Here is an 11,286-nt window from a genome sequence, read left to right as displayed (position 1 = left end):
GCCATGCCCGCACGAGGCCGCCGCACCAGATGTACCCCCTTCTTGAGGTGGAGTACGACAACGAGGTTTCTAAGAGGCGTCCAAGGGATCCTTACATTCCTGGGGCTTAGTTGGTTATATCGAACTTATGTCGAACGAATATTGACATCCGAAACTTGTAGACTCATGAACCAATGAAAATGTTATATGGCAACTTGTCAATTTGCGCATGGACTCCATTTATTTGCTTCATAGTCGTTTCAACTTGCACACGGTCGTGGCAGCACTTGTTTACATCACCGACAGCAGCTCCCATTCAGTTGGAATTGAGGCTGGTCAGCTTCTGTTTGTGTCTAGGTCCTGCCGCGCGCTGGGGATCGGCGTGTCAGTGCTGCGTCATGGGCTATGGCGCGGCAGAACCTGGGCTTAGGGTTGGCGTGTCGATTTTGTTCGTTTTGGAAATTGTCAATGCATTTGCTATTATTAAAAAAATTTGGAGAGCGACAAACGGATAGGTCGGAGGGTGACAAACGGATGTGATCACTTAAGATTGACCATGGGTAATCCAAGTACATGATACATGGGTACAATACATCAATAGTTCAAATGAAAAACAAGACAACACAATGAAAGTTCTGATACACGGCGCAATTCAAAAACCCTCAGTCAGAAACATACTGAGTAAGCAACTCGTCGTCCGAGTACCAATCCTCTACTACAACCCTGTTGTTGTGGCTAGGGTCACCTATATTGCCCTGATCTGCCTTTCGCCTATAGTAAGCGGACTTCGCTTCATCTGCGGCCTCTACGGTCTGAGTGAAGAACGCATCCTCAGCCTCCTCCGCCTACAAGCCCGCCTCTGCTAGAGCGATGAGCTTGCTGAGTCTGTCAATGTCGTCCTCAGCCTCCTCCACCTGCAAGCTCGCCTCTGCTAGAGCGATATGCTCGCTCAGTCTGGCAGTGTCGTCCTCATCCTTGTCCCCCTCATCAGACAACACAATCGGTTATTGAACGGTGCGATCAGCTCGCGTTCTGGGCTCATCTAACTTCTTTTTCTCATACTTTGCACGAGCCACCTCTCTGTCATGGTCATCACTGCATCCAATCCTTTTATGTATAAAATGCAATCAGTTAGCAACGCGATCAAAATGCAATCATGTATAAAATGCAATCAGGCAACGAAAAAAGACTTTCAAGCACTTACTGGCACATAATGCAACAACATGATCGTTCAAGACCTACATCTGTACTCTTGTCTCCTCCCTTGCCTCCTTCATTGCCCTCTCCTCCTCTAACATCATTCGTCTCTCCAATCCCCATTTGTCAAGCCCAACATCGATCGGGTTACAAATACCGCGCTGTCTAGCGAACTTACGCATCTTGTCTTTATGATGTTTAACGAATAGGTTGACGTAGTCAGGTCTATATCCCCTCTTCCGTGCAATTACTTGCTTCCCCTTCATGTAATTACTTGACCATCATAATATTCCCACCAACATTTCCTAGTGCTCTGTTCAACTGAAGAATTATATCATATATGTCTTAGCAAAAGAAATAAAATACGATTTCATGTTTACCACAAAAATAACCAACCTCATCATAGTCAACCATATGGCCGTAATAATGGCCTATTCCAAGCTCCGAAGGGACTAGACCGTAGTTGAATTTAACACCACATTCGCACTTGACTGGAGGTGTTTTATAAATTAATCTTTCTTTCTTCTTTTGCTTTGCCTTTGGCGGTTCTTCTGGCCATTGGTTCTTAGGACCATACAACCATTCTTTGAAACGACACTCCGCCATTGAAAACACCTAAATAAGTTGACATTAGTACATGAACATATATAGCTCAACATTTGAATACATACACTTTGCACTTACTTCATGCTTATTTGGACACACAAACTCCAACGTATTCTTAGGGTTTATCACAGCTTAATCTCCGCAATGATACAGAGGAGGCTCCTTGAGTTGTCTAACTGTGGCTAAGTGCTTCTCCTTAGCCGTTATTGGAGGGGGGTTAGGGGGAGATGGAACCCACCGCTCAAAGTGCTCTCGTGGATGTCGCCCTCTCCACCAATCGTCGAAAAGGAGGTACCTAGGGTCAAACTTGTCTGCACCGTCGATCCACTGAAAGAAAAAGCACCTCTCATGGGCCTACACAACAAAATTCCAATAAAATGTTAGTAACCTAGTAACACAAATGAAGAAAAAAAACATACGAAAACAATTACTTACATTAAAACGACTGCATGTGTAGAATCAACGAGCCGTTGTGTCTGGATGTCTCGATTGAAACACGTCGGCTGGACGACCACAGTCGCAGTTAGGGACAAAGAGGTCAGGAGGGACGGGGGCATCTTTGCTAGACTCGACAGGGTACAATTTTCTAGGACGACCCCGTTTTTGCCACAACTGCTCTCGAAACATGTTTTCCATCTAATAAAATGGTCTAAATTAAACATCAACCAAAACAACGAAAATTAATGTAAAATATAATTATTTGCATTGCAACTCAAATAATATAACCAACACTTATAGCAACAAAAATATACATGGTAAACATACTTCTAACTAAATAATTAACTTTAACATTGACAAAATCAAACTAATATCTTTCTTCAAACCATAGCCTATAGTTTCCAAACATAATTTTCCTCCTAACCTTAACTCCCATTCATAATATTACAATCCACCATTCAAACAAAAATAAAAAAGTGCATCATTACTTTGAACGAGGCCAAGGAGGGAGGGAGGCGGCCGGGGAATGGAAGGGAAGGGAGGGAGGGAGGCGGCAACGGAGGACCGGGCGCTGACAGCAGTTGAGAGCGGCGCGGCGGCCAGGCCGGTGGACGCGGCGGGCAAGCAGGCAAAGACGAGGCGGGCGCGGCAGGCAGGCGGGACGGGGCCGCGACACTTTTATCCGGGTCTGCCGTGCCACTGATCAGGGCGCGTCACTACAGCGCCAAGATCGGTGGCGCGGCAGACCCTGCCACGTCACCGGTCAGCGCCCCCGGTCTTCGCCACGTCACCCTCACGCCGCGCCACCATGCATGGCGTAGCACAGGCGTTTCACCGCGCCATGGTAATAGGCGCGGCCAAAAGTGTTTTTTTTTTCGTCATGTGCGGCAGCGTTAGATCGAACTTGTTTCAGATTCCATGGAGACACCATCTAGGGCATGTTTGGATTGGATTATTCTAAATTTCATATCATATTCTAAAAAAAATAATCTCTGATGTTTTTTGGATTCTATGTCTATGTTTTAGAATATTCTAGAATCTTAGGGTGTTTGGATGAGATATGAGGATTTTAAGATTTCTTCTATCTAGGTTCTTAGAATCCCTGTCGATCCAAACGCTACCCTAGTTCGTTTCGGGCTCGTATCTTGCGCTGGCGCAGTGTAGGACTCGAGAGCCTCGACACCGACACGTACTTGTACCGTCCACCGCGCGCTCTGCTATAAATATAATAAAAAATACTTGGACACGTAGCAGCGGCGATCTCTCTGTTTAGTACTAGTACTACTACTTTGGTCGTCGCGGTCTGCACGCACGTATTTCATCATCTCGCGCGCGCCGGCGGCCGGCGCCGATCAGTTTACGGACGTCCGGCCATGGTGGTGTTCTTCCCGCCTTCGACGTACATGCGTCGCAGAGACTCGATAGATTCCGACGACGACGAGCCAGGCGCAAGGTACTACTACGTCCGGCTCGAGCCCGTCTCATCATCATCTGACGAGGACGAGGACGACGACCAGCGCCCCACAGCTCGAGGCCGTCGTCGTCGTCACAGCCACCGCCACGCGCGCCTCATCCTCGAGGTCCCCGGTGACGACGACGACACCGACGAGGAGGAGAAGGAATCCGACGACGACTGGGACCCGTGCCTGCACCTCGGCGAGCTGCCCCTGCGGCCGATGAGCCGCTTCCACAAGGCCTTCATCGACGTACGTACGTACGCATCGTCGGCACGTACTGTTTTTTTTTTTTGTGTGTGTGTAGAGAGAACGATTTAATTTCTAGCTAACTGTGCATATGCATGGATGCGCAGGTGCTTTTCGTGGTGGCCACGGTCGCGATGGAGGGCGTCTTCGTGTGGACGGCGCTCCAGCAGGACGGCGCCGACAAGGCCATCAACTGGTTCCTCGCTGTGCCGCTCATGCTGCCCGTCATGATCTTCATCCTCTGCCTCGCAGCTTTCGTTTACTCGTTGGTCACCAGCGATTTCAGCTGGCGTCCTGCTCCTGCTCCTGCTGACGAAAAAGTTTAACCAACGACTTCAGCTGGCGCGAACAATATAATGCACGGTCATGTCTTGGTGTGGTTGGTGTCATCACTAAAGTTTGAAATCGCTGATACAAAAGCCAAAAGAGAAATTTTTGAGAAAGCTCATATTTGTTCTGCAACACCACATCTTGTCCCTTTTTTTTTTAAAAAAAAAAGAATGCAACATGGCCTCAAAAGAAATACGATATTTATTAGTTCCACCAAACTAGCCCAAAATCAACATGTGATTCTGATGATACCATGAATACTTTTGTGCGCACACCAACTTCTGAAAGTTAAATAGAATCAGAAATCAATCACAGCATTTACCTAGTTTCGGAGACAGAAGTGGAATAAAAAAAAAACGAAGAAGAATATAGAACTAGTTTTTTTTTACTAAAAAAGTGACTCTTTCATTTTTTTGTGAGAGAAGACAAAATGACTAGTTCTATATTCTTGAAGTTGTCGTATTATAAGAAATCATAGTATAAGAAACTGTAGTTTTGGAACAATTGATGTGTAAAACTGTGGTTTAGAAAAAGAGGTCTAAAGTGGAGTTCTTAAAACTCCAACAAAAGACTACAATTTCAGCAATACCATAGTACTCAAAACGGTAATACTGGGTATAGAGCGTCCGTCCGCCTGGACGGTGCCGATGGTCGGCCACGACGCAGCCCAACGACCGCTCATTTACTCGCCCTCGTCCCCAACCATTCTTAAAAAAAGGAAAAAAACTCCTTATCCCTTCCGCTCTCTCTTCTCCACCATATCACCTTGTGGCTGCCACTCCGTTCGTCCCGTCCCGAACGCGGATGTCACTCTGTCTCACTACTGCCGCGCGCCCCATCCGACGCCGCTCACTTGCCCCCATCGCGAGCGCTTCCCACCACTTGTGCGCGCTGGGGCTGGTGGTGCCTACTCCACTCGCTCGGGCGAGCCAAGAGTGCTGCTGGTGGCACTGGTGCGTGCGCCGCTGGTGCTAGTGCGCCCGCCCTGCCGAGCCAAGCCCGCCGCTGGTGCTCGCGCGCCGCCGCTCGTGGCCGGCCGAGCCTGGCTGCTGGAATCGACTGGCCCCGACTTTTCGCTCACCTATGTTGCATATGTATGTTTTAATTATTTCGGACGTTTCAGATGTATGTTGCAATTGTTCCATTTTGATGTTGTAAAAGTAGATCATGGGGATGTTGCAGATGTTGCAAGTGTTTCAGTTGAATGTTGCAAGCGTTTGTTCAAAATGTTTCATCTGTTTTTTAGATGTATGTTGCAATCGTTTTTTATTTGGATGTTGCATATGTTTCACACATATGTTGTGATAGTATGTTCCAAAATGTTTCAACTGTTTTAGTCTATGTTGCAGCAAGTGGTTTCATGTTGCAAGTTTGCAAGTGTTATTGTTTGGAAGTTTCATGTGTTCTACATACATGTTGCAAGTGCATGGTCTAAGTGTTTCATATGTTTTCAGGCGTATGTTGCATTTTTTTCATGTTGCAAGTGTTTTATGTTGTTCGGTCGGAGACGAGCTGGGGGACAGGAGGACGGTGCACGCGGCGCGCCCGGGGGGGGGGGGATGGGGGGCTGCAGACGGGGGTGCTGGGGGCGGGTGGACGGGTGCTCCAGTCAGGAGGCCCGCGCGTAGAGAGAGGAGCAGGTCTGGGGAATGATCCGCGAACGCAGATACGGGGTGGAGTGCGTGGTGGGGCGATGGCGGACTACGCCGATGTCCGGGCGCTAGCCACGCCGTATTCAAAACCATAAAGTTTGTTGCACCCAAACACTTCGTGGCACTCTAAAACCAAAGTATTTCATAAAACCATGGTATCTTTCTAAAACTTCAAAAATACTTTGTATCCAAAATGGTCTAAGTATTTAATAAGTAATACTAGAAAACAGTTTGGCCCAATACGATCCTGGAGCTGGGCAGGGTCGTCTTATGGGCCGGTCCACCTACTAAAGCCCACCAGACCGGGGCTCCTCCCTTTCTTCCATGGACGCCCCAGCGCGCGACGCGTCAACGGAGGGAGCTCCTCCGGGTCACCTTAGCTCCGCGAACCTCGGCGTGAAATGAATGGCCATCTCCACCTCATCCCCCTCCTCTCCTCCCCCGCTCCACCTCACCTCCCCGCCCACTACCTTCCTCTCCTTCCCGCCCGCGCCGTCCCCTCCTCCGCCTCCCCATGGGTCCCCTCCCCTCCTGCCCCTCCGCGCGGTGGCCGCCGCTGCCGCCGACCCCCGCGCCGCGCACGCGGCGGCGGTCAAGTCCGGCGCGCTCGGCGCCTCCCCGAACGTCCGCGCCGCCAACGCCGTCATGTGCGCGTACCTCCGCGCGGGCCGCCTGGCCGACGCGCGGGACGTGTTCGACCGGATGCCCGCGCGCGACGCCGCCTCCTACAGCGCGCTCATCTCGGGCCACGCGCGCCTCGCCGGCGGCTCCGGCTCCGCCACCGCCGCCGCGGCGGAGCTGCTCGGCCGCATGCGCTTCGTGGACGGGCTGCTCCCCACCGAGTACACCTTCGTCGGCCTCCTCACCGCATGTGCCCGCAGGGGCAACCCGCGCCTCGGGACGCAGGTGCACGCCCTCGCCGCCAAGTCCGGCCACGCCTCGTCGCTCCTCGTGGCTAATGCGCTCCTCGGCATGTACGTCAAGTGCGGCCGCTTCGGGGACGCGATGAGGGCGTTCGACGGTATGGACCGCCGCGACGTCTCGTCGTGGAACGCGGTCCTGGCCGGGCTCGTCGAGCTGGGGCGGCACGAGGAGGCGTTCGAGCTGTTTGGCGAGATGCGGGCGAGCGGGAACGTCCGCGCCGACAGGTTCACTCTGTCGGCGCTCCTCACCGCGGCGGGCGAGGGGTTTGGCCAGCCCCAGGGCGAGGCGGTGCATGCTCTGTCGCTCAAGTCGGGGCTGGAGACGGACCTGAGTGTGGGCAACGCGCTCATCGGGTTCTACGCGGAGCATGGGGCCTCTGTTGAGGACGTGGTGAGCGTGTTCCAGAGGATGCCGGTGAAGGACGTGATTTCGTGGACCGGTTTGCTGAATGGGTACATGGAGTTCGGTCTCGTTGACATGGCACTGGATGTGTTTGAACAGATGCCGCAGAGGAACTTCGTTACATACAATGCGGTTCTCACTGGGTTTTGTCAGAACAAGGAAGGCGTGCGTGTCACGTTTGCCAAGAAGGCGGGCCAACGAGGTCTCGGCTTGTTTAGGCAAATGGTGGAGGATGGGCTGGAGATCTCAGATGTCACGGTGACGGGCGTGCTGAATGCCTGTGCTATTGCTGCAGATAGGAAGGCGAGCGAGCAGGTTCATGCATTTGTGATTAAGTGTGGATGCGTGTCTAGTCCGTGGATTGATGCTGCGTTGATTGATATGTGCATCAAATGTGGCCGATCTGGAGACGCGCATCTGTTATTTGAGCAATGGCAGCATGAGGAGAGCTTTCACATTGCCTGGAATTCTCTACTGCTGGCTAGTGTCAGATATGGTGAGTATGAGAAAGCACTTTCCACCTTCCTTCAGATGTTTAGAAGCAATGGTGTAGAATTCATTGATGAGTTCATGTTGACTGCTGTCCTTGGAGTATGTGGCAGTCTAGGTTTTGCTGAACCTGGAAAGCAAATGCATTCCTTTGCTGCAAAATCCGGGCTTCTGTGCGCTCGTGGAGTTGGTAACGCGATTATTAGTATGTACGGCAAGTGCGGGGAGTTGAAAGATGCGGTCAGTTTCTTTGAGGGAATGACTTGTCGAGATTCGGTGTCATGGAATGCAATGATCGCTGCCCATCTTCTTCTTCATCAGGGGGATGAGATATTGAAGATATGGTCTGAGATGGAGAGATTAATGGTCAGGCCTGATTCCATTACATTTCTTCTGGCAATATCTGCTTGCAGTCACACAAGCTCAGACTCCACAGAGAAATGCAGGGAACTCTTTCTTTCTATGCCAAGCACATATGGCATTGAACCAGCCATGGAGCACTATGCAGCCTTTGTTTATGTCCTTGGCTGCTGGGGCCATTTTGACGAGGCAGAGCAGCTTATAGGTGGTATGCCATTAAAGCCTGGTGCATTAGTTTGGCGGTCTTTGCTAGACAGCTGCAGCAAACACTCCAACATGGCCGTGCGGAGGCGAGCCATGAAGCGTCTGCTGGCATTGGAGCCACAAGACCCATCCACGTACGTGCTGACTTCAAACCTGCTATCTGAATCAGCAAGGTGGCACTCCTCTGAGAACACAAGGCTGGAGATGCGTGAAAAGGGTATGCGCAAGATCCCAGCCAGGAGCTGGACGTTTCACGGCAACATGGTGCACTCATTTTTCGCACGGGATAGAGCACACCCACAGTCCAGGGACATATACGCTGGCCTGGATGTGCTGATCGTTGAGTGCATAAAGGCTGGGTACGAGCCGGACACCACCTTCGTCCTGCACGACGTCGAGGAGTACCAGAAGAGGCACTTTCTGATGTACCACAGCGTGAAGCTAGCGTCAATGTATGGCCTTCTGATGGCAGGCCCTGGACAGATCGTCCGTGTGGTGAAGAACATCCGCATGTGCGGAGATTGCCACTCTTTCTTGGAGCACGCCTCTGCTGCCACCGGTAAAGTGATCTCGGTCAGGGACTCGTCTGGGTTCCACATTTTCAGGGGAGGGAAATGTTCCTGTAGACAATAGAGACTGCCAGAATGTTGCCAGTTTTGACATGTTTGCAGTTTAGGAACAATAGGAGCTACCCTTGTACTTAGGTTTTGAACATCACTATGATATTCTTCAGCTGCCTAATGCATTCACGCGTAAATATTTCTCAGAGTACAAAGTTCAACACCCTGGTTGTTTTAGTTTCAGTTATCTTACTTTTGCTGTTTTGCTTTTATGAATTATCAAATCACTTTGCAAGGTTCCTGTTTGCACTTCCTCGGGGGCTTGTCTTACCAGGGCCATCGGGGAAGTGGCAATAGGGCAGGCATTTCCGGAGCCCTCCAGGTTCACAGGTCCGGGCCGTTGGATGAATGGCAGCTGGCAGAGAGATAACCAAAGTGAAGACAATGCTGAGGCTAATCAGAACTGTCAGGTACATACTTGTTCCTGAATGGCTAAACTGTTAGAAACTGATCAATAACGTGATGTATGTTGTTCTTATGCCTGCTTGCAGCCACAGGATAATTTGTTGGACCAGGTAGCAACCACACGCATGTAGTAAAATCAAGGTAGTATGATAGCATGATAGAATGGGAGCTCTTTCTGTCTGATTCTGTTACTTTTGTTTGATCAATTATAGCTCTGCAATCTATCTTAGCACAAGCAGATCGGTTGACTATTTTTAACAATACTTTTTTTCCGGATGGACACGTTGTGGTTGTGGACTGTGGTTGCCCGCCACCACTCGGGGGTAGTAGTGTATGGCCGAGGGCAATGCAAATGGAGCACACGTCGCATCTTAGGCCCCGTTTGGCAGGGCTTCTCCATCGGCTTCAGGAGCCGTTTGGAGCCGTTTTCTACCAAACGGAGTAAAGTAAAATAGCTTCACTTGTGAAGCCCCTAAAAACATGCTCTCACAGTGATTTGGGGTGAGATGGAGCAAAAAAAAAAAGTGGTTTCTCTTGGCTCCTCCTCCAAGCCCCTAAAAACATGCTCTTACAGGGAAGCCATTTTACCAAACGGTTTACCAAAACCGCTTCAGCTCCACCGGTGGAACTGTTCGTGGAGCTGAAGTAAAAAAAAAATGGCTTCACTAGTGAAGTGAAATTCTGCCAAACGGGGCCTAAGAGTTGCTTTAAGTAGTGGTTTGAGAATATCAATATTCAAAACATCTTGCTGCATCAGTACTTTGAGTCACTCACTTTTCCACAATGTCAATCGCAGGGATTCTTAGCTTAGCTAAGCATTTGCTGCAGCAGTGGCCATGGGAGTTAGAGGTGGACTCAATGATCTGCTGTGTGGTTTGAACAAAGCTTTGTCGCTGATTGTGGGAGCTGGTCCGTTGGCCACTTCTTGAGTCGTATGTACAGGTTACACACGTACATTCTTGTCCGGGAGCGCCTGACTTTTGTGTGACTGTTGATCGTTGACCTTTCGTTTCTCATGGGGAGTTATGGACATTTGCTGGAATGATACTTTGTCTAGCACTCTAGCTAGTGGCTGTCTTTTTCATATTGTCAGTTATTTACTCCCTCTGTCCCTTATTGTGTGTCGTTTTCGGTTTTCGTGCCACAAGTTTGACTCGATTTGTAGAAAATACATGCAACATTTGTATCTCCAAATAAATTTATTAAAAAACTAGATTCAAATATCTTTCCAATGATACTAATTATGTACTGTAAATATTAATATTTTTTAATATATATTTAATCAAAGTTGTTTCTTGGGAAGCGCAAACGACAGATAAAAAGGGACGGAGGGAGTACACTCTAGTGCCTCGTTTAGATTGCGAAAAAATTTTAACCCGATAAATAGTATCACTTTCGTCTTATTTGGTAAATATTGTCCAATCATGGACCAACTAGGCTCAAAAGATTCATCTCGTGATTTCTAACTAAACTGTGTAATTAGTTATTTTTTTACCTACATTTAATACTCTATGTAAGCGGCTAAAAATTGATGTGATGGAGAGAATGAAAAAACTTAAAATTTGGATGGCATCTAAACAAGGCCTAGTTCGGTGTGCCCTGCCGATACCGCACTGTCCCTCATGCCGTCGTCTTTGTCCGGTCCTGACTTCTCACATCCTTAGGACTCAGGTCCCGATGCTGTTACTACTTGCATTACGTTTCATTTGGAACATTGTGCTTGCTAGTTTCTGGCCTTACTTATTGCTGCTAAAGTTACCTCTTATGTTTTTTTCCCCAAGAAACCATGGGGAAGAAGACTACTCAGTCATAGACTCGATCAGATTTTGGCTATGCAAATTAAGCAATAGTTCATACAGATGGCGTCAGATATGGATAGTGGACAAAAAAACATAAAAGGGAAAAAACTGAAGCATGATCAATAATTTTAGGATGGTAACCCTGGTCAAGTTTGATCTCTAGCTCCATAATGAAGCA

At 49.1% G+C, this 11,286-nt stretch overlaps 1 protein-coding gene and 1 pseudogene across 1 annotated transcript; one reads left to right on the top strand and one right to left on the bottom strand.

Moving 5' to 3' along the window:
• Positions 1-824: 824 nt before the first annotated feature.
• LOC136548060 (uncharacterized) lies at positions 825-2,418 on the bottom strand (annotated as a pseudogene).
• A 3,849-nt stretch (positions 2,419-6,267) lies between these two features.
• LOC136550949 (pentatricopeptide repeat-containing protein At5g03800-like) lies at positions 6,268-9,059 on the top strand. Its single transcript, XM_066542532.1, has one exon. It carries the CDS (start codon positions 6,311-6,313, stop codon positions 8,915-8,917), a length of 2,607 nt encoding a protein of 868 aa, XP_066398629.1. The 5' UTR covers positions 6,268-6,310; the 3' UTR covers positions 8,918-9,059.
• Positions 9,060-11,286: the final 2,227 nt, after the last annotated feature.

Source organism: Miscanthus floridulus, chromosome 4 (assembly GCF_019320115.1).
Source record: "Miscanthus floridulus cultivar M001 chromosome 4, ASM1932011v1, whole genome shotgun sequence".
Classification (NCBI taxonomy): Eukaryota; Viridiplantae; Streptophyta; class Magnoliopsida; order Poales; family Poaceae; genus Miscanthus; species Miscanthus floridulus.
This window is presented reverse-complemented; position numbering and strand designations above follow the sequence as displayed.

What these genes read in the sequence shown, in the direction of transcription:
- LOC136550949 (XM_066542532.1), top strand. Translation starts at nt 6,311, where the DNA reads ATGGCCATCTCCACCTCATCCCCCTCCTCTCCTCCCCCGCTCCACCTC.